At 38.6% G+C, this 24,229-nt stretch overlaps 1 protein-coding gene across 2 annotated transcripts; it reads left to right on the top strand.

The window, feature by feature from the left end:
* Positions 1-20,811: 20,811 nt before the first annotated feature.
* atp5mc3a (ATP synthase membrane subunit c locus 3a) lies at positions 20,812-24,008 on the top strand. 2 transcript variants are annotated; one of them, XM_053497431.1, is made up of 5 exons: positions 20,812-20,878; positions 21,063-21,154; positions 21,886-21,960; positions 23,117-23,307; positions 23,438-24,008. In XM_053497431.1, the coding sequence occupies exons 2-5, from the start codon at positions 21,116-21,118 to the stop codon at positions 23,550-23,552; spliced, it is 420 nt and encodes a 139-aa protein (XP_053353406.1). In that variant the 5' UTR covers positions 20,812-20,878; positions 21,063-21,115; the 3' UTR covers positions 23,553-24,008. The 2 variants fall into 2 exon arrangements, with proteins under 2 accessions (XP_053353406.1, XP_053353407.1); XM_053497432.1 differs by having other exon boundaries at positions 20,860-20,949.
* Positions 24,009-24,229: the final 221 nt, after the last annotated feature.

The raw sequence follows: 24,229 nt of genomic DNA, 5'->3' as shown, positions 1-24,229 counted from the left end.
CATAACAAATAACATTCACACAAATGCAGACAGGAAGAGGAAAATAAAGAAAGTTATTTGAGTGTTGTTCAGACTGCCCGTTTCCTGACTGTGTGAGAGAGTGTTGCTGACAAGAGAGGAAACACTTGTTTTTGTACACCACCAGGTCCTGCAACAGAAGGACTCTGGGATCACCTTATTCTCAAACATCCTCTACCTGATCTGTTTGACCCTCCATCCTCCGTCATCTAAGGATCTCAAGGTCTTCACGTTACAGACGTATTTTCAAATTCCTGCACTGATATTATGTGTCTATTGTGTGTCTGTTTTATTATGGCGCTCAATTCCCCCAAATATTGAGAGAAAAAAACACATAAGCCTGTAAGGAAATCTTTCCATGAACATAACGTTCTGTTGAAAAATGTTTCTATTAAATAGCCTAAGATGGGAAATTCTCTTAGAGAAAGAGGACCATCCAGTGATTCTTGAAAGAGTTAAGTATTAGGTCATAAGGTTTTACAAAAACCTTTAACATTTTGAAAGACAAACAACAATCCGTTATTTATGATTTTTTTTTATTATTATTATTTAAATTGCAATGCACTATGCACACAAATTTTAGCATAGTTAGTCCATCATTTTGCATCTGTGATTTATTAGTCTTTACTCACGGTATTTATTTATGAAAGGCAAATACGTTTCTTCATTTTATTTTAGACAGGGTTAGTTTTAACAGTCTACTGTATTTTTTGTGCTGTAAAATAGTGATCTGGATTCACAATTATACACTTTTATTGGCTAGATTAAGCTTATTTATTTATTTATTTATTTATTACATGCTTAAATTTTGAAGGTTTAAACCTTGAAGGTTTATCAAGAAGTGTGAATACATAAGTGTTTCAAAACTTTAGATAGATTCCACATACATATTATTCTGATCAGTGGCAGTGCAGGAATGCTTCAGAAGCAGTCAAAGAAACAAGAAGGTCAACATTCTCATGATCATTTAACATCACAACATGAATGTCTTGTGTTTCTTTGTTAGCCTTGCTAAATCTTTTCTACCTTTTAATCCTGCCGTCTCATAAGGGACTCTGCTTTCCTCTAGCTAATAGTCTTGTAATCAATGCTAGCTTTCCTCACACGCAGAGATCAATGTGTCAGGGTTTCTGCTCTGCATGTGCTGTGGCATGGAGGATGCTGAGGTTCTAAACATGTGTGTGTGTGTGTATGTGTGTGTGTATGAGAGAGAGAGAGAGAGAGAGAGAGAGAGAGCAAGCATTAAGCTTAAGCTATACGTTGGATGTGTGTTTGCAGTGTGTATTTGTGGTGGATCAGAGCCTGCACTTGTCTGTGGATTACCTACAATCCTGCTTTGATCTACGTGTTTGATCAGCCAATTGTTCCAGAGGCAGTGTGATCAGCAGAAGCACTGGAATTTACAGCTCATGTGGATGGAAAAATCCTTTTCCCCTCTCACAAATTATCCTGTTAGGTGTGTTTTTGTGGGCCGACTATGTTAGTGTCTAATATGTTTTATAAATTATAATTGTTTTATGAGTATATAGTACAATAATTTATAATAATAATAATAATAATTATTATTATTATTATTATTATTATTATTATTATTATTATTATTATTTGTAAAAGTATATTACTTTGGCATAGAAGTAATTGATGATTATTATTTTATTTGTCATATGTCACTTCAAATAATATTACAAAAGATATTTCTTTTCCAAATTATTATATCATGTGAGTGATTATTAACTACTAATAACTAACTTTTATGATTTGCAAGACTAGTACTTCCTCAGTTAACAAAACATAGACTATCCCTCCCTGTGAGTGATAAAAGGAGGTGGCTAGGCATTGTTGTCACATCACCATAGAATGTGAAATGTGAAGTAGAACAAGGATTTCAGGAAATAAAATATCCCTCTTTCATCATCTCCAACTTCGTACACTATTCAACTTTCAACAGGATGCAACCACACGGTGAGACATTGCTGTAAATTTAAATGTCTAGGTCTGTGGACCCTCTTATACTCAAGGTGAAATGTCAAAAATTGATTCCTATTGTGGCAGCAATTTGTATTGACATGGCTTGAACCTTTTATGTTATTGCCATATAACCTCCTGCCCTTCTTTGGCCAATTGGATATAATCGTTACATCATAAAACTCTACAAGGTTTTATCTTTGTTTTAGATGAATTCCTTTTTCTTTCTCTTTGCCTTTGAAACCTCTTCCATTTTGGGTCTAGATAAAATGCTGTATGTGTTTCTGCAGGTTGGTAGATATATGGCAGACTCTCACTCTGGTCAAGGTTAGAGTTTTTCTCTGTTTAATGACTCTCTCTGTGAACCCAAGGTTAGAGAGGAACGTGCTCTACTGCTTGTGAGAGCACCTTTTTCAAAGCTCTAGATTCAAGCTAAGAGTTATGTCTCTTCAGGGACCACTATTACAATGCATTTACATATGTACATAAACAATACGCTCAGAATGTTTCATTGTTCCTTATACCTGGAAGAGGAGCATGTTTCCAGTTCTTAAGTATGCCACTGGCCCACTTATAACTTAAATGACTAGTTTCGTTAACCTCTCTGCTCAAGTCCAACATATCATTATGGCAGCAACAGAACGCCGCATAATTCCATTGGCATTAACATCCGTCATCTCCACACTCCAGCTATAAATACAACTGCCAGCAGAAGTCTACACTTGCTCACTTCACAGGCTGCACATACTCTTTTTACTGTGCAAGTGTGAGTCAGGTTGCAGGGGTGAGGCACTCTGATAGTCCAGCAGATGAAATATTTGCTGACTTCCCTCACCTAAGGGACTGCTGTTCTGATGGAGGCACTTATATGTGGCCCTATTAGTCTCGGAGGATTTTCCCTAGCCCACTTTTCACATGATCCGTGCCAATTAAGCAGCCGAATTATGTATAATAGTGGGAGTGATTCACGTTTGCCAGAGCAGGAATGCATAGGGCTGCATGACAGAAGGAGACTGTTGAATAATTAGAGTGAATTTTCAAAGCCCTGGAAACTCAATCATATGCTGCCATGTGCTAACTATTTTTAACCTAATCTCTCTCTTTCTTTCTCTTTCTCTCTCTCTCTCTCTCTCTCACTGCAGATACTATTCTGCTTAAAAGAAATTTAGGAGACATAACACAGTAGTAGAAAAACTCAACAAGAAGTCTTGTGTCTCTTACAGAGATTAGATTTACAATCTTATTATTTAAATTAGACATCCTTAAACTATGTTTATCAATTTTGTAATGTCTTTCATAATGTTTTTTTAAACTTTGAAAGCATCTTTCATTGTCATAAAAAATGTAATTAAAATGAATTAGATGACATTTCATTAATCATCCTTGCGTTTCATCGTGTCGCCGTGTGTAATTGCTGCCATTTTGAAGACCAAATAAGGGGCCGACTGTGTCAATGTTATTGTTTCTGTGCTACAAAAAGAGCATCCATTTTAATCTGTACTGATAACCAACTGCCCTAATACATCTTGTTACATACAATAATCTTCTAAATACAGCATTGCAGCCAATTCTCTCTGTCATTCTGTCGTGTGTTTCTGTTACTTATCTAGGTAGCTATGGTATAGGATAGCTGGGACAATTATCTTGGTGTTGCAAGTGGGAATCTGGGAGCCTATCCTAGGAGACTTAGGGCACGGGGCAGGGTGGAAATCCATTTCAGGCAACACACACTCACAACAGGCAACTTCAACCATTAGCCTAATCTGCATGTCTTTGGGAAGAAACTGGAGGAAACCCACAAAGTAGCATGCCAAGCATGGGAGAAACATGCAAACCCTATGACCTGAAGCAGTAATCAAACTCCTTAACCAAGGAGGTCCAAGGCGACATTGCTAACCACCGTGCCGCCACAAAGTATTTATAAGTAATTTTATATTTTACTGCAGCAAAACATGTGCTTTAACTAGTGAAATTATGCAGATAGACAAACTAGATTTTTTTTTTTAAGTAAGGAAACACTGTTCATATCATTACATGTCCATAAACATGGATACTGTACAACACACCACACTGATAAACACCAAATGAATCTGCTTTACTAGGCTACAGCTGATTGAACCATCTGTGTGTAAAATAAAGTTTAGTGAGGCCAATTGGAGGGTGAAAAAGAGAGAGAGCGAGCGAGAGAGAGAGAGAGAGAGAGAGAGAGTCCCCAGACTCCAGCTCCTTCTGATCAGCCTCTCATCAGCTCTCTCACTGCCTTCCATCGTCTACACTTTAATAATTCATGCTGTTCTGATGCTGCGTGTTTATTTTTAGTGATGAGAAGATTGATGAGCCATTCATATCACTTTTAACCACCAGTTAATTAGCTAATTAGCAGGTCTAAATGAAGCCACACAGTAGATAACACAGCTGTAACTGCACTAACACTGCAGATCAGCCATGACACTGTACTATACACAGCTTCAGAACAGAAGCAGAAACTATACATTTCATTTTTGGTGACTCTTAGAATGGATATGTTAAAATTTTCTTTTGACCAGAAGCAGAATGATTAAAATGATATGTTCCATAACAGACAAGCAGCGATGTCTAATTAAACTGATGTTTAATACAAGTGGTATATAAAATTAAATTGTTTTAAATCATTACTGTGGTATGATATATTACAGGATGTAATATTACAGGATTGTAAGTATGATGCTTACAATTTTCATGACACTATATAGTCAAATGATGTAACACTGCAGAAGCATTTATTTCACTCTTATTCAAACCAGTGTAAAAATACTTTTTAGAGTATCTTAAATTTTAAAATATCTTAACATTTGCGTCATATAACATCACCACATCATATACCATTTATTATTGTGGGAGTGGTGGCTCAGGTAGCTAAAGATCTAGGTTGTTCATTTAGGGGCAGTGGTGGCTCAGTCGGTTAAGGCTGTGTTACTGGGTTACTGATCGGAAGGTCAGGGGTTCGGGCCCCAGCATTGCCAAGTTGTCACTGTTGAGCCCTATATGCTCCAGGGGCGCTGTAAGCTGGCTGACCCCTGTGAACTCACTTATGCCCATCTGGTCCAGTCCAACAGAAAAGCCAATGGAGCACAAATTGCGGTGCGGTGCCCGTCATGATAGAAAGTACCAGAACATCCAGTGAACCACAGCCTGCAATGTATGGCGCCTGCTGCAACTTCAGCAAACCCAGCCTCCAAACTTCCCAGATCCAAATCTGATCAAGCCTCCATGGTGTCTAGTCCAAAGAGTCTCCACCCTACAACCCACAGCACCCAAAGGATCCACTGCCAAACACCACAACATAACCCCAGAGCCGCCTCATGGCTAAAGGGGAACCCAAAACCCAGGGGGTTATAATGTTAATGTTTTTAATTAATTGGCTGATCAGTAAAGATACATGTTCTTAGAAAGAAAATAACCAAATCAACCCCAAAAGCAATCCCAAGGTATGAGGCGACCAGCAATATGCCTAATTTCAGTAATGGTGTTTTCTGCATGCTGGCCTGAATATGGTTTGCACCGAACATAATGCTTCAGGTTCAGATCAAATGGCATAACTTTAGTCTGATAAAAGCACAGAATATTTCCCTGAAACTCTCAGATTTTCTAACATGATTTTTCTCAGTGAAAACAGATCAGTGATGAGGTGATGATACTGTTGAGGTCTTTCTCTTTCCTCAGCCAGTAAGCTGTGTAACTCCCTAATTGTTGTAGCTGAACATTTTTACACTCCCCTGACAATTGCTCTTCTTACTGGAACACTCAGTTTGAGCTGATCTTTGTAGTCTGCCTTGTACTTAATTTTTCCACTTTTTAAAAGGATTTCACAGTACACCTGAAGAAGGTAAAAAAATAGATGTTTTTATACTTTTCTCAATTCTCAATTGTCCTTCTTAAAACCTCAGCCCAAAGATTCATGAGAAGTTTTTATATCTTCATGACAGCAGGGTTGATTTGGCCAGTACGTTTAGCTGCATGTGACACTTAATGTTCAAGCATGGTGGGATAAAAAATTAAAACAGGTTTACCTAAGTGTGAGCACTCATTCAGTGAGATGGATAAATATTATCAACAATGCAGTATTTTACTCTCACTCACTCACTCATCTTCTATACCGCTTTATCCTGTATTCAGGGTCACGGGGACCTGGAGCCTATCCCAGGAGACTTAGGGCACGAGGCAGGTTACACAATCCATCGCAGGGCACATACACACACACATACACACACACACACACTCACACACCCATTCACACACTACGGGCAATTTGGGAACGCCAATAAGCCTAACCTGCATATCTTTGGACTGTGGGAGGAAACCGGAGTACACGGAGGAAACCCACCAAGCACGGGGAGAACATGCAAACTCCATGTACACAGAGACGGGAATCGAGCCTGGCCAGAATCAAACCTGGACCATGGAGGTGCAAGGCTACACCACCATGCCGCCCCTTTAATGTTTTAATTACTTTTTTTTTTCAGTTTTTAAAATAACAACCATTTTGATAATAAGAATAGTTTGTTATTTATGCAAAAAGTTTCTATACAACAATCAACATTTAGTATGAAGTCATTTATTCTTCAAAACCTGCTAGATCCGACTGGACAAAAGGAACGCCACTGTACATACATAGGGTGGCATGGTTTCATAGTGGTTAGCATTGTGACCTCACACCTCCTGAGTCGAGAGTTCAATCTCTGCCTTGGGTCTGTGTGCGTGGTGTTTGCATGTTTTTCCTGTGATTGGGGGGGTTTCCTTCTGGTACTTCAGTTTCCTCCCACAGTCCTACAGATTAGGCTAAATGGTGTTTCCAAACTTGCTTGTTTTGTGTGAACAAGTGTGTGCTTGCGTGCCCTGCAATAGACTGGCATGCTATCCAGGGTGTACCCCGCGAAGCTGAACAGGATAAGAGGTATATAAAATGAGTGTGAGTGAGAATATACAGTACATACATACGTGGATTCTATAAAATACAATTCAATACAACACACACACACACACACACACACACACACACACACGAACATACATCCTGTAGTTTGTAATTATACTGTATATTATATAAGATTATATCCCTTATGTAATTGCACCTTGTCTTTGGCAATACATCTTGTCAGAGTATGATGACAGAATGAGTGTCTGCTCCTGCCCTCAACATTATTGAAGAGAGCATTTATCAGTGCACTGTCTCCGGCTCCCTTCCCCTAACTGACCCTCCTGGCCTGTTAAATGATTCCAAAACTCTTAAACTCCTATCAAACCTCTGTCACTGGCTGACTTTGACCTTCTGCTCTGTGAGATAAAAGACTGCATGTCCTTGTTACAAAATTTGTATTGTGCCATGTTCTAATTACTGGTTTACCACTGACATTATACCCTTGCTTTTCCCCTTCCTCCTTCTCATCAGAAGGACTGATATTGGTAGCCTTGCCCACATCATTTTTGTCTTCTCCCTGTACACTTATTACCTGTAGAGGTTGTAGTAATGAGAATGTCAGCCCACTATGAATTCTAATTTAGCACAGGACGGTCTATGCCAGGTATTTGGACCATTCTCCAGGAGCCACAGCTCGCCGCAGCAGCTCTGCTGATTATGACTGAATTACCTGTTTTCTCCTCACTCATGCTATTTGCAGCACTGTGACACCAACATTAGAAGGCAGAATCCCATGTGGCTTCTACAGCCTAAAACCTAATAATCATTTTAATTAATGTTCGTTGCATGCACCGAACACAAAATCTGAAGGATCACTGCCTAAATAAATAGCATCAATTAGCTTAAACATTAGGCTGTGCTTTAACAGAAAACTGCAGAAACTGAAAGCACCGTGGTGCATCATAAAAAAATTAGTTAGTAGAGTTGTTACAAGAGGTTTTAGAAACGTGTTTCCACGTCTACACCAGAGGTAGCTGTGAAATGTGTAGTCCCACTGGAGTGAGCCACTCCAGCTGGTCCCGCTCGAACCCAGTGCTGTGTGCAATATGATCACTCCATCAGTGCTCGCTCATATCAACATTCATCATGCTGTTTTATCAATACCCACACGCTTCACAATTAGACAAGCTACAGGGGGAACAAAACCGTGAGCCAAGGTATAAATGCCAGACATGCACTTTAATCACTGACACAGTTAATCAATGAAATTCCTTCATAACTTTTAATTAAAGTTTTATTAGAGAAAACGTATTAGGATGTTCGTTTACTGCTGGTTCTCTATTAATGGCGACGGGAGAGGTTTGGGAATGGCAGTGGCAGATGCTGCTGGTCAGTTACACCAGGGCTCATCATGTCTGTAATTGCATTTTCTCACCTACAGAGGGTGGTGAGGAACCCTGTTATAGCCAAGTCTCTGCCTAGCAATTATTGTCAAGCAAATTACTAGGTAGGCAATATATAAGCTGTCAAGCGAGGTTAGCAAGAAAAAGTGTAAGGAAATGGACCATTCAGCCATTCATCATGGCTTTCGGCAGTGTGACCAAATTGAAAAAAAAATGCCATTCTATCTGCTGGAATTAGAGGATGTTACAGCTTATCACAGTCGGCTGAAGATGAGGAGGAAACTGCATCAAGAACACTTTTTCCTCTCCTCTCAATACCAGTCTATCAATGATCAATTTACACCTTAATGCAATTTTCTACTCCACGGTCTGCTGAAATTATATGCAATTATGTACACAGTACATGGCCACTTACAGTAAAACACAGTTGAGGCATCCTTCAATAGCTTTCCAGTGTATATTAACGGAAAATAATTTTGTACTCACATGAAAGTTGTATTCTACCATCTGTTTGCTTCTATGCCTTCTCTACACATGCACACATAATTACTACACGAGACCGGATAGGAAAAAAAAATCTCATCAGAACACATGCATGCTCACACACGGTTTTCTGTTCGCCATCCTGTCAGTTTACGCCTGAAAAAATGATTAAGCAGCAAAATTCAGTCAGAATGTTTAAGTTTTAGAAAGATTAGATAGTTGATTAAAAAACTATTGAAAGCTTAAACTCAGTAAAAAAAGGGTTAGCTGATTCATAACAATGGTCAACTGATTCATAACAATCTGACTTATAATATAACTTAGAAATGAACTTTCTAGACTTTTACTTCTTTTTAGTGATATGTGCTTACTTATATGTCTAAATGACTTCCATAAATAAATTAGGGGAAAGTGTTTATTTAACCATAATATTGATTAGGTCTTGTCTGGTACCTAAATAATAGGTTAATTGTGATAAAAAGAAATTCTAGAAAAGTAAATTTGCTTTTTATGAAGTATAAATTTGATTGGAGGCATTCCACGAATGGTGATAATAGATGGTAACAACACCTGGACGTTTATGTGTCACAGGTGATCTATCAATCGTTAATTACACTAACGGTGAGTCGCTAAAGTCAGCTCTCCCAGTCATGGATATGTAAGTTGGCAGAGCAAAATAACTGGTTAATCAAACATTTACATTTACAATGAGACAGTTGGAAGATGCTTTTACCCAAAGCGACTATTGTTGGATAGATATTTACACTGATTACTAGGTTACTAACTACATAAGTACCACGAGTCAACCACTGTGGAAAATCTTTTTGTTTTCCTTTAGGAGGTGGGACGATAAACAAATCATAATCTTTTTTATAATATATCCTGTTTTTGTATAATGTGATGCCTTCAACATTTGCTGCACCGAGTGCCTCATGCCTATAGTAGCATTACAGCTGCGCTGATATCAAGCAGAACAGCACTCCCCCTAGTGTGATATTGTTTCAATTTATAATAATCATCGCTTAATATTTTATAATAATAATATTATTTAAAAAAGAAAATATCACTATTGTAAAAATATAGTTAAAGAAAATCAAAGAACCATAATACATCACAGTGAATTTGCCTAAGGTTAGCTTGTTTTACCCAGCTTAATCAGACCAGCTAACAACCTGTAATGATGCATAAGTACAGTAGCAGTAATTTAGTAACTGTTTCCTTCTACTGGCTTGACCATCTCAGACCAGCTGTTTAAATTTTTCAACAATTAACTGTAATGAACTCTGACATACTTTTAATTTCTAAAGGCTAAAGGTAGCAGATCCTTGCTAATGTCTGTGTCCTCCCAGATCTAAGCTTGACCGAAAAACCATGCAGAACTCTTAGGTTATATATACATTACATGTTTTTATTCTTCTGCTTCCACAATTTGTTATTCACACGCTGTCCTGCCAGAGCTTCATTGTATTATGTTTTCTTTCTGTTATGAGTCCATTTTTTGTCATGTAATGGCGGCTTATCACGCACTGCTGCTAAAATTGTGCTCAGGGGAGCAGAGCGAGGCACGGCTGGATTAAGCAGCCTCCGTTCAATTAGGATCCACCGTAACTTACAGCTCTCCCTGCCATCATGAAACACGACTAACACTGCCCAGTCAATCTTAGCATCCCTTTTATTCTTAGATAATTGCATCTCTGATTTCTTCTACTGACAACTATGTTGTTGCAATACTGACAAAACTACATACAAATTAATAGTATCATAATAGCAGGCAACAGCAAACCTGGTACAGTAAAACTCCATCTATGTCTAAAAACTGAAAATAGTAGTATATTGTTATTAATAACAATATACCAAAATAAAACACAATCTGCTGCAATTTCTAGCTACAATTTAAAACTATTACTGGCCATGTACTCTTGCAAATAGAGTGCTTCAAACTGGTACACCATGGTTAAATATGCATAAATGTGCTGTAAATGTGGATGGAGGCTGAGAGAGGCAAAGGATGGAGGGGATGATTTCTAGGAGCAGCAGCTTGATGCTGCCATCAATTAGGGCGTGATTCAGACCAGCACGCTCATATTTCCACGTCTAATAAATTATGCTGCATATCAGAAATGGTGCGGTGGATACCTATTTAAAAAGAAACGGGATTGTGCTGAGGCGGGCCGTAAATATGAAATATGAAAGGCAACAAATTGAGATGGTCAATAAAGTGTGAGATTTGTTAGAGGGCTAAATGCTGCACAGGGAAAGGTGAGGCTCGCTATCAGGAATTATGATGATAGAAATAGACTTTGATTGGTGTTTAATTTTTGCGCTTTACCCCAGGCAGGAATTTGTTTAGAAATCAGCAGACAGCTTCTATTTACTGCAGCCTATGACTAATAATGGTGCTACAGCAATTCTGCGAAATGCACACATTACTCCTAATTTCATTTTTTTTTTTAGTAAAATCACCATTTTCCTACATTGTGATTGCATTCATTTATTTCATATTATTGCCTAAACACTCCCTCCTGGTTTTAATTTAAAGCAGGAAAAATGTCTTCTCGTTGTTTTCAATTTTTTTTATGTAACAAATGGTGATATTATAGTGTGTGTCTGTGAAAGGCTTCTTGTTATTCAGAATAATCTCTGAATCACCTCATTAATTTGCAGCAGTTTCTTAGTTCTCAGCATTATTGCTGTGCTTGGAGTTTTCTTTTAAGCCTTCTTTCTTTGAATCCTGTGTTTTTCTGTGTTTTGACCTCCCAACATTATGCGCCCACCCCCCCATCCCCAAACACTTTAATGACTCATTATATAAATCTGTCCTGAAAGCCAGGAATAAAAGCATTTATTGGCCTATCACCTGAACTCATGAAAGGCCTGCAGGCTGACGCTGAAACTATCCAGGCAAGGCACATTTGTTTGGAATTAGCATGGCCATTTCTCTGTGCACATGAATGGATACAAGTGACCCAGAGAACAGGTAGTTGACCACAGAGTAAGTGATTTCTCTGCTGGTGGCTGATGGCAAGGCTTTTAGCAGGTGAAACCTACCGCCATGAAGAACAAAGCATCACTGGTTGTTCTCACGCACAGGGTCATGGAGGTCACCAACGCCGCAGGTCCTGACACCATGACAGATTAAGGGTCTAGAGCTGAGATGGAGAAGAAAACCTAGAGTCTGCAATACTTCATTCTGCATTAGCTTTACTCGTGCCCGTACAAGGCTGGGTAAGGTGGGTGGTGTGTGTGTGACAGACTCGTAAAACTTCATGATGGATTCAGACTGATCCACACCAGATTGGCTTCAAGTGTGGACTGAGTGGAATGAGATTAAACAGGTTTTTCTAGGAATGGCATTCATTTTACACAGGGTTGCTACAATAAAATATAGCTGCATCTTTCCTTCTTCTTTGGTATGTTAAAAAATACAGTAGAGTGACCCTGTGTGTACTTCTTTGCATGTTTAAAATCCTTTGTGCTGTAAATTTCCAGTTATATTTTGAATGTCATTCTTTTATATATATACAAGCCTTCACTTTTTAGTTGTTTAAGCCATGTCTGATTAATTTTCTATCCTGTATTTCAAAATGTTTATCTAAAGGATTCTTTGTATGTGCTTTATGTATGTGCTGCTTTCCTGGCTCTTTGCCCTCAGGGTGAGTCTTTATAGAGGACCTGGGCTCCTCATAATTTGTTTATGAGCTTGTCAAGGTTGCCACTCACTTCTTTTCAGGATAATATAACTTAGAAGAGCAATGGCTAAATGGCTTTTTAGCAGCCTTGATGATAGGTCATTTCGATCAGATTCATTAGCGCTTCATAAAAGTCTTTTCTTGTACTTGATTGTTTAAAATAAAAGTTTAAATAGGTCTGCTCTCCAAATTGTTTTACATGATCCTTTCCTGTCCATTTCTTTATTGTTTTGAATTTTAGTGTGTTAGGCATGCACATTTTCAGCCTTGTTTATTTTTACTGATATCAGAGCTCCAGCTGTTAGAATAACCAGCATGCTCTTACTAACAGAGCTGACACTCCGCAAACTTCTGTTTAGGAAAAGATGCATTCTGTGTTTATTGGTAGGAGCTACATTACAGTATGCCAGTCAGTATTATTCACATACTGTACATATCATAAAGCACTACAATAATACCATGCTTAAACTGTAGATTATAATAAAACACTGACACTTTTTTTAATTGTAGTTTATAAATTAGGATTATACTATTGATTGCAATAATTTAATCCATTCATTTAAACTATATACGTCATTTATTGCTGTTGTGCTACAGTCAGGCTCATACAGAACACACCGAATATAAATAGTATTCACTCTTGTATAGATCAGGTGATAAGATGGAAAAATATGTCAAATCTAATATGATACCGATTCTGCATTTCAGGGCAGTGTCAGACACAATACCGGTGTTCGGTATGGGTTTGGTACACATCCCTGCATGTGTTTATGCATAAGAGTCCGCTCAGAGAGACCAGTCTTTTGTAGAGTTATGCAGAGCAGCCTGGATCCATTCAGCTGGTTCATATCTGGGGAGAAAAAATTAATGCGTATTAATGGAGCCTATAAAACCGACTAATTGAGCATTCCGGAACTCGCTGAGTTGGGCATCTGCTACTGACATCCTAAAGCTCCCGGCCTGCAGCACAGTCTCTCTCTCTCTTTCACACTTGCTCACTTGCTTTCTTTCCCCTCCTTTCACTATGGCACATGATCAGGCTAATAAAATCAGGACAGCCTAGCAGGGACATTATGGTGACAGCCACATTAATGACACCTGATCCTTTAAATGAGCCCCTAGTACCCATAAATGGGCGATCTCCACACTCGAGGTTTGTTCTGCTGCTTTTTAAGTGCCAAAGAATGCTGCTGTAGTTTAGAAAGAATGGCAATATGCAGACCATATGTGATGTATTCTGTTTAAATCTTACTATATGTTTAAGAGACTTCAAATATGGAGATAGACAGACAAACATCCTGCATACTACCATGTGCAGTGCTGCTTAACTGAACATTCCTATTACACGTCCTGGCTGTCTTTCTCATCTGCCCAGATGTCTTTGAAAACATGTCTGAATGTGTGTGGAGGGGGTTATGTGCATGTACACGTGTATGTGTTTGCATGTCTGTCTGCATGTGCATGTGCATGTCAAGTGTTGATGTGTTCATGCGCCCCGAAGTGAAGAACGGAAAGGTCAGCCATCTTCCATTATGGAAGTATTTTAATCAGCTTGCACCAGGCAGAGATTAAACAGTTATAAGCATGACTATGAGAGTGTAAATCCAGCTGACCTTGGAGACAAGAGAGGAAGCACACATCTGTAAACCAATCATCGCTCTGCTACCCCCGTCATCTATGCTCCTGCACTCGTACACTACTGCCTCCAGGCTTGCAGTCACACTTATGAAGACTGCCACAAAACTGCCACTTTTGATGGTGAGCAGAAGAGCAGAAAAACTGAGAAAAGGCGCTAGATGGCAGCTTGTATTTTTATGAGACCCAAGTCACGTGCTGGTGTTTGCTTTTAACCTCACAATGCATTTGATTCCATTTGCACCTAATAAAAGCAAAAAAATGGAGGGCAACCAATTTTTCAGCAAATTATGTCACTTTGGCCTATATATACTAACATGCTTGTCAAATGATATCTTAACTGTCGGCTTTGTTTTCTGTCTATATCTACTCTATGAGTTTAAATTTAATGGACGTATCGCATAGATTGGTTTGATGATTCACTTTGTGATGTGGCTATTATTATGCCTGAGTATTTCCAGTTTGCAGTTAAAGACGTTTTATAGCTCCTGAGGGGCTGGTTTATGTCGATATGTGAGAATAGGCTCTCTCCGCCCTCCCCACCCTCAAACACAGAGGTGTGAAGACTCATTTAGAAAACGACTGAAGTGTCTGCTGGCAATAACCCACTTTACTAAGGCAGACTGCATTGATGCATAATTGTTTTGCATTAAAAAAAAAAACATAAACTCGTTAATGCACAGACAAGAAGGTTTTGCAGGTGAGCTGTACACTGTGGTAGTTGCTACTTATTGGGAATTACGACTGTTGGAGGCAGATGAAGATGTAAGCATTCCACAGCTCACTTCTTTTTGTGGTGAAATTTATGTGGAGTGCATCCAAACACAATCTGTGAATATGACCTTTTGGCCCTATTTTATTATTTTGTCATAAACATACATCAGTAGGACGTATGTTCACTGCTGTAGGCTACTGGCAGTACGCTGCATTTTTACTGCTTTGCCTCTTAGCCTGGGACTTACTAAACACTGGATAATTGCTGGAACAACAAAATCAGAATCAGCTTTCAGTAAAGAAACATAAAGTAGCTGTAGCACATATTATTTTATTAGAGTATTTAAGATTCTCAACATCGCATTTAGCAACATGCAGACAAAAAATTATATTTGTTATGTTATATCGATTTTTTGTTTTTTGGTATATTCACACACTACAGGCAATTTGGGGATGCCAATTAGCCTAACCTGCATGTCTTTGTCCTGTGGGAAGAAAACAGAGTACCTGAAGGAAACCCACCAAGCAAGGGTAGAACATACACTCTACGTGCACACAGACCCAGGTTGGGAACTGAACCCCAAACCTGGAAGTGCGAGGTGATGGTGCTAACCACTAAGCCACCATGTCATCCATCTTTAATAGATAGACTAGTCAAATCATGTCCATTACTGGTGCATGAAACCAATAATTCTGGCCTCTCAACTTCCTTAATTATTGTATTTAATGTTAAATATTTGAGATGTTTATTCTTTTAATCTTCCATTTAAAAATGTTAAAAGCTAGCACAATACTTCTACAAATTTGAGATAGTTAACTAGCAGTTACCTCTCCTGATTGCTAATTTTCTTAAGATTAAAGATATATTCGCCATGTCAGAAAGACATGCAGCATTAACTAATTGCATTTTTCTGCATATTTTTGGAGAGGTTTTTTTTGTTACTTTAGAATTAAACACTACCCTGTTTATTATTCTACATGGTTTATTTATAATACATAGATTAGAATACCACATTGATTATATATAATATGCAGTCTGTAGTTTGGGCACATATATGTGCAGCACTCTTTACCAGAGCAAAGTGAAAAGTGGGAATTAACATAATTCTGCTCATCTCAGCGTTTCTAAAGTCTCTCTCCGAGACAGTACACAACAGGGTTTTTATAGATTAGTCCAGAAAATCAATGCTGTGAATGCTAATCACTTCAAAATATCTGAATGCCCACAAAGCAGCAACATACAACTATTAAGTCTTAATAAGTCAAAAGCTGGAGAGCAGAGTCTGCTGGGTTTCATAAAAGCTGCCTTTATACATTGTGATGAAGCCCAGCTGCCTAATTCATACTCTCATCTTATTTATTACAAAACATTAGGGAAATAGCAGAATAAATTGTTTGTTTATGCAAAATGAATTATCTGTTATTACACATTGAATGTGCAGCAAATTAGGAATGAAAAATAACTTTACAGCTGCTTACAGGTTTTACTTAATTATAAACTTAAGCATTTAAATATTATGCATTCCAAAATTAATGTGCCAGAATTCAAATATTAATGAGCATTTAAATAGTTATGAGTCTATAATTTTTTTGCTACTGTAGTATTATGCCTTACTCATAGTATTGCATGACAACACAAAGTGTCTCTTTAGGGAGCACCAAAAATCACAAGAAAAAGGCATTTTATACATTTTAAGTTACCAATTTATTTTTACCCATTTACCTATTATGATGATGATTCAAGATCCACCAAAAATCCTTGTCTTTAAATTGTTTTATTCATCAGACCCTCTATATTAAATGACAAATAGCTTTTATGCAAACTGTAGACGCTCACTACAAAAGGCTATATGTTTATGGTTTTGTGCAGTATCAAAAAAAATTTTAATGGATGACTAAAAAGTGCCTTTTGGAAAGTGTTAAATATCTATTTCTACCATCATTATTGGTGACATTTCTTTAGTTCATAAGTTTAGAAATTACTTGAGAAACATATTCCATAACAGTTTCCAGAAGGATAGGATACTGGATCTTTAGCACTTGTGGATTATGTGTGTGTGTGTGTGTTTTTATGCTGCATATTGGAGGCTTCAGTGTTGCTCTAGCCTCACTTCTGGCCGTGCTGTCAGAATGCAGAAAGCCTATTCACAGCTTGTCAACAGTGTCCGCCAGTGCCTGTAAAAACCTTTTCCTCTTTTTCTAACAACTGCACAGCACACAAACACACAGTAATGCTCTTTCCTTTACTCTCACGCATACACACATACACACACACACACCTCACAGCACCGTGAGTGCCCACTCTTCTGACAGGATGTGTTGCTGGCACAAATTGTAATTCATAAAGGTTAAGGGGGTCAATGCCTTTTATTACCAGTCTGGGTGCATGCAGCTTGATGGGGGCCGCATGCAAATGCAATGTCTCAAGATGTTCACTGAGGAGGGTGGGGGATGGGGGAGAATTAAAACCTGGGAAAAGTATGAACCTGTGAAAAGGAGCCTGGATGTGTCTGCTACTATGGAGCTGATTTGATCTCTAGCAGCCTTATTAATTAAACATTTACATACCCGCACATTCTAAACCTATGCAGGCAATCCAGATCATCTTGGCAAGTGGTATTACATTTGTGAATGTCTTAACCCTTTAAACTTTAAATTAAGCAGCATGTCAAATAAAGCTTTGATATCTGCAAAACCATTATTATTATTATTATTATTATTATTATTATTAATTAATTTATTTATTTATTTATTTGGCACCATTGGTGGCATAGTGGTTAGCACCTCCAGGGTTGAGGGTTTGATTCCCAACTCTTGTGTGTGTGCTTGCAGTTTGCATGCTCTCCCCTAGGTTTATTCTAGGTAGTCCGGTTGCCTCCCACAGTCTAACAAAATGAAGGTTAGGTTAACTGACGCTCACAAATTGCCCATTGTGTGTATGTGTTTGTGTGTGTGTGTGTGTATGTGTATGTGTTTGTGTGTGTGCCCTGTGATGCTTTGGCATAAATAAATGAATGAATTTATTTTATTTTTGTTTGGCCACGGTTTAAATGGCGAGCTTTCCATGCATCTCAATCTCGGTCTGCCCATTCACAAATCTATGTTATTCTCATGGATCATTCTTTTTTTGACATTGGTGAACATTCCTTTCCCCTGCGATACTTAGATCAGCAACGCATAGCACGTGAGCCATCTCTGCTTATTATTTTTATTATTATTATGGTTGTTGTTATTATTTATCCACCATCTATCCTCCTTATCCTGTGTAGGGTCATGGGCCTGGATCTTATCCTCACGGCACAAGGCAAGGCACACCTTGGATGGAGTGCCAACACCCAATCATACACTATGGGCTAGTTGGAAGAACCAATTGGTCTAAACTCCATGTTTTTTGACTGTGGAAGAAAACCCGAGTACCCAGAGTAAAGCCATCAAGCTTGTGGAGAACTTGCAAACACCAGGCACACAGACCAAAGGTGAGATTCGAACCCTCTGCAATTATTATTATTATTATTATTATTATTATTTGGTGAAATTGAGGCAGTGGAGGATTGTGAAGCAAACTATCAATTGCCCTGTTTTGGGACAGAGCCGAGAGACCCCATAAGCAGTTTAAACTCTTAAGGCACATTAAACTCTTTGACCCCCTCTGGTGGTCAAGGAGCTCATGGATCATCTGTTATCCTTAGGTCTGACCAGCAAGTAAGTAAAACACCACCCACTCGTCTGTTGTAAAATCATGTAACAAGAAATTGTTTGCTCTATTTAAGGCAATGCAAATAAGAGGCTTTTGATGAGAGCAACAAGAAAACAGTTGGCTCTAAAATGGCACAACTGTATTAACAGAATTTGTCAAAATACATCGTTCACAATAATTATTTAAATTAACATCATGTGATTTACATCAGTATTTCTTGTAGAACAGACCGTTCAGAGATGGGACATTAAGTAGGAACTGCAATTTACTTCAAATGTCTCACCCACCTAGCCATTTTACACTACTAAATGTGTGACCTAAACAACATTCTGTGTTCCTCAGTTGAATAAACAATATCCAATACAGAAGAAATGGAGGAATGACCAGTTAAGATCACAGCTAGATAGTTTTGCATTGAGGCATTTATTCAGCCATCTATTGTTTTTTTCCTGTAGGAATTAGAGGTAACCTAGTGATGTATTGAATAAAACTGTAAAGGCAAACTATATGCCTTCATTCCATTTTCACCTGGAGAGATTCCACCTGTAGAAGCAATAAGGGATTTTATTACTGATGACAGAAGCAGAACACAATGAGGCCCACAGCACCCGTCAGCCCTATAACCAGTGGCTCTGGCAAGCCATTCATCATCCACACCTGCACAAATACCACTGCTGAAGAGCAAAAGACAAGTTGTGTGTACTTACAATTCTAAACTCAGAAAGAAAGGTTTAATCTTTACTTATTTTCCTGCTTTTATTGTGACAGGGGCTGAGGTGGACCCCAGGACACTGGGTACAAAGCTTGAGTAGATCCTAAAGGGGATGGTAATCTATCATAGGACATCAAAAACTCAATTTTAGCTACCAGTTGTCAAAACACAGGCTAAGCTGGTCAAACTAATAAACATTTATCAATGAATGTTTGAGATTTTCTGTTTGACTTTCTGTTGTGTTATTTCCTTTAAATAATTATAACGTTACCTATGGGCATTGGTGGTTCCAGTTTTTATTAGTGGCTCTGGTTTCTGCTTTGCAGAAGGTCTGGGTTTGACTCCCATTCACTGGATGCCATGCTGGTCCCAGATAAAATGGAAGTTTTGCTTCAGGAAGGGCATCCGGCATAAAATCTGTGCCAAGTTGCAGTGTGGCTCGGATGGTCTGCTGTGGCAACCCCTTGATTGAAGCAGCTGAAAGACCAAGAACAATTATAATGTTAGGTAAGTAGTAATTATTCATAAAATGTTTTCACACCTACTCTTATTGCTGGTCACTATGCTCCACCTTAATTAGCCTGGTGGTTTGGCAACTAGTAATCCAGCAAAGTAGCCATTTGCAATTAAGATTTATTTATATAGCACTTTTAAAAATGGTCACGGTGGCAAAGCAGCTTTATAGAATCAAAAAGAAATTTGAGTAATGAGTTTAAAAAGTGTGAAAAAATGTGTGCAAATCAAGACAATCAGTTTGTCCCTCATGAGCAAGCCAAGGGTGATGGGTGCAAGGGAAAACTCCCTGAGAGGGCGATAAGAAGAAACCTTGATAGGAACCAGACTCAACAGGGAACCCATCCTTAGCAGGATAGCAAGAAATGATCTTCAGATATACTCTGTGTTGGGAGACTGTAAGTTCAGTATAACAGGAGAAGTGTTTAAGTTAATACGAGTCCAGTTTAGCAGAAGCTATTGAGTGACTGTAGTCACAAGCCATTAGAGAACAGCTGCCTGCATCAGCCAAGTCCAAGACCATGGTCAAGAGGAAACATGAACACGTGGAGAACATGTGCCACTTAACAGATCTGATACCTGAGCTGTGAGGGACCAATGCTACCCACTCTACCAAACCATTAAGTTATAGACTGGATAAATGCAACTATCAGAAAAGCCAAGCACGGCACTCACTCATAGTCTATACCGCTTTATCCCGTATACAGGGTCACGAAGGGCCTGGTGCCAATCCATTGCAGGGCGCGCACACACACACACACACACACTAGGGGCAAATTATGGCATCAAATTAGCCTAATTTGCATGTCCTTGTACTGTGGGAGTACCCACGAAGCATTGGAAGAACTCGCAGAGCCCAATGTGGGCCTCGAACCCTGAACGCTGGAAGTGCAAGGCGACAGTGCTAACCTATAAGCCATCTCAAACAAATCATATTAAACATATAGTACACAAACATTCTGAATTTTTCTATTTATTGTGTTATGCCTATGGTTTTCAATTTGTTATCCCAGAGGATTCTCTTTTTGTTTTTTGTCCAATTTTAATAAAGTTTGAAAGAAACGATCGTGACGTCATTGATTCATCCGGGTCTTTTCTCGGAGATGCTCGTGCGCATGCGCAGCGCTTCCGGTGTTTCGACCTCTGCCTTTGGTGAGTGTTGAGATTCAGCAGGGAAGGAAAAAATACAATCCTTCTTCATCTTCGCTTTACAGCGTCTCATAGTCGGTGTTGTTACTTAGACAATTATTAATAACATCATATGTAATTTTAGGATTGTGTAGTTTTGAATAAAGTTATAAAGTTGGTATTGACCTTATTCCCTCTTGCGTTACAGACAGTCCTCGGCTGCTGCAAACGTAAAAGGATTAAAAACCCTTAAATTCCACAATGTACGCCTGTGCAAAATTCGTCTCCACACCTGCCCTGGTAAGTAATTGAACACCAGCCATTTGTGGTGTTTTATATTATTGTCTTTTGCTTTAAAGTATTTTGGGGCCTTCTGCTGAACATGTAGCCGGTTGCTAACGCGCTCGCGAGTTCATTCATTCTGTCATTCATTCATGTGTTTACAGCTGGCGAGTGAAAAGCAGATCAAGTCTAGATTGTTGTACATATGCATGTATTGTGTATTTAAAACCGACACTTGTTTAGAAGGTTGACAAAATTTAAGGTCAACATTTAGCTAGTTCCCGGGTTAGCAGGCTAATCACTAAGCTAGCTGTACAGAGGTTTGCTCACTTGAGTATTGTGATTCTTTGACTTGTTAAACGTGGCTGCATTGTTGTACACCTTGTCTTATGAGGGGGACATTTTATAGCTATCAAACCTTTAAACTTGTTCAGGTTGTAGGACTAAAGCACTGGAGAACTCACTGTTTTTGAGAATTCGCCCCATCTTTTAACTGCATCTGTTAAAGGTTATCTTGTTTTGTAAGTGTTTACTTTTTAGAAAGGTTCATAATTAATAAATGTTAAACACCACTGCAGCTTTCCATCATTATACACTACAGAGGTGTAAGTTATGTGCTTAGTCACGTGATAAACTTTGAACTCCTGTGCTTTATCGTGCCATGTTCCTGCAGACGTGCCCTTCAAATGTCTCTCTCACATTCAGGACTTTGTTTCTGTGTTGCCTCACTGATATTCAATGTGTTTCAGGTCCGCTCTGGATCCCGGGCTTTGTACAGACCCATGTCTGCTGCAGTACTGTCTCGGCCAGAGGTCAAAACAGAGGTGAGTTTAAAAGACTGAGCTGCCATCTTTATACGATGCCCTTAAAGTGGCTGGAACAGAAGACCTTCCTGTCCCTGTCACAAGTATTATTTGAGGCTTCACAAGGTCATGAGGGGCAGTGTTTGGCTTTCTCGCCCCCATTAGAAGAATAATAGACCTTTCATCAAGATATCTAGTTTTACAGTGGTTTAAAAGCATTTACCTGAAACACAGAACTATTATTAAATAAGAATTTGGCAGCATTGCTGATAAGGTGCATCAAAATACCAAAAACTTTAATATCTAAATTTAAAACACAAATATGTAACAAAATTTAAGGGGGGGGGGGTGAATCAGTATATTTATAAAATCATGACCAGAACAGAATCATGCCACAAATCGAATCAGCACCTGGATATTTCCTGGGGACTGATAATTTTTTATCCATATTTGCTATCATACCAGTGCTTTAATGTTAGTATTTTAACAGTAATAGGAAATCTGTGCATATTTTAAAGAGACAGATTCCAGCTATTGCTAACAATTTCTGTGCATTTGTTTGCAATTGTCCAGTCATGATTATGCGTATGATTTATCGTGGGTCTCTGAAACACAGGTTCCTGGCCCAGTCGCTGGAGCACCCTCCACCCACATTGTAGAGTTTACACTGCTCATCATTTGTTTAGCATTACTTTTTGTGTTGACTTTATTGGTAGAGCTGTAAAAATACTGAAATGGACATGTGCTAGAAGATGAACTTGGGTGATGCAGTGACGTGTTTACAAAACTTTTCAGTAGTTTGCTGCTAATTACTGGGGTTTAAAGTTTTAAGTTTTAAATGTTCCATACCTATTTTTTATATACGATATACATTGTTTACTAATTTAGTTTGCAGATTAGGGCATTTGTATTTTTTAATCTTTATTTATTAGTCTTATCATTTGTTGAGTTCTGAAAAATTTGTGTGCATGAAAAATGTTTTCTAACTGAATTTAAGCTGTTATGCCCCAGAGTAGATATAAAATAGCTGAGAGTATACAGTAAATGTATAAACTTTTACTACATAATCCAGTCCTGATGGGCACACTGTTACCACCAGAATAAAAGTCTTTTTACCTTTACAGCAAAAGGACTAAATTAAAATTGATGTTAAGTTTGTTGCTTTCTCTTTCCATAGGCTCCTGCTGCTCTGGTGCCCCAGTCTCCTCTCACCCAGATGTGTCTGCGAAGCTTCCAGACTAGCGCGGTGAGCCGTGACATTGACACTGCCGCCAAGTTCATCGGAGCTGGAGCTGCCACTGTCGGTGTGGCTGGATCTGGTGCTGGAATTGGAACTGTCTTCGGCAGTCTAATCATTGGATATGCCAGGTAAACCTGCTTTTTGCTTTTCACTCAGTCTAATCATTTGTCATGGTTGAAAAGAACTTCAAGCAGTTTGTTTTTATGAATCTGACTCTTGTCTTTTACATGTGTTTTTATTTATTTATTTTTTTTAAAGGAACCCATCTCTGAAGCAGCAGCTGTTCTCGTATGCCATTCTGGGATTCGCTTTGTCTGAAGCCATGGGTCTCTTCTGTTTGATGGTTGCTTTCCTTATCCTGTTTGCCATGTAAACTCATTGAGAGTGGCAATGTACACTGTAATCAATTGTGAATTCACAGTTGCTACCAAAAGTGTCTGTTCTTAATTGTCCATGTAGAAAGAAATGTTAATTTTCAACAATCACTCTGTCAAAAGGATAACATTATGAACTTGTAAGCAATTACAAAATTAAAATGTGTATTTCAACTGTTTAAAGGACAACTGTAATTTTTGTATTTTGGGAACCTTGTTTGTCCCCTCTTTAAACTGCAACGGTGCTCACTAAAATGTCAACACTGATTTGCCACAAAACCTTGGCAGTCTGATAGCACTTTGTACATCACAATTGGAGAAGTGTACTTTTTCTGGGTCCATTTATTTCCAGGAGTTGCACTCCTGGATGAAAAAAGGATGTAGGATGCAGCTGGTTAAGACAGTGAACAGTTGCTTTTGTAAATTGCATTAAATAAATATATACTTGTGTTTAATCGTGTTCAAGGTTGTTACTTGTTTCCTGTTTGCATCCTTATTTAAAAAGAAAAAAAAAATCAAGAATTATACCACAGTGCATACACTGTGACATAATTTGTAGGATCCCGTGTCCTGTTGGTGCAGGACAACCTGAAGCCAGGTTTTGTCCGATGTGTCCTGTGTAACTCCATACAGAACTAATGGGAATAAATGGCGGAAGTGGGCGCGATGGGCGTGG

The sequence above is a fragment of the Clarias gariepinus genome, chromosome 5 (genome assembly GCF_024256425.1).
Source record: "Clarias gariepinus isolate MV-2021 ecotype Netherlands chromosome 5, CGAR_prim_01v2, whole genome shotgun sequence".
NCBI lineage: Eukaryota > Metazoa > Chordata > Actinopteri > Siluriformes > Clariidae > Clarias > Clarias gariepinus.
The sequence above is the reverse complement of the archived record's forward strand: the minus strand, read 5'-3'. Positions and strand labels throughout refer to the sequence as shown.

Bases quoted from the DNA above. Each gene is read 5' to 3' on its own strand.
- atp5mc3a (XM_053497431.1), top strand. From the start codon at position 21,116: ATGTACGCCTGTGCAAAATTCGTCTCCACACCTGCCCTG. The intron at 21,155-21,885 runs GTAAGTAATTGA...AATGTGTTTCAG, and splicing joins TCGTCTCCACACCTGCCCTG to GTCCGCTCTGGATCCCGGGC. The intron at 23,308-23,437 runs GTAAACCTGCTT...TTTTTTTTAAAG, and splicing joins CTAATCATTGGATATGCCAG to GAACCCATCTCTGAAGCAGC.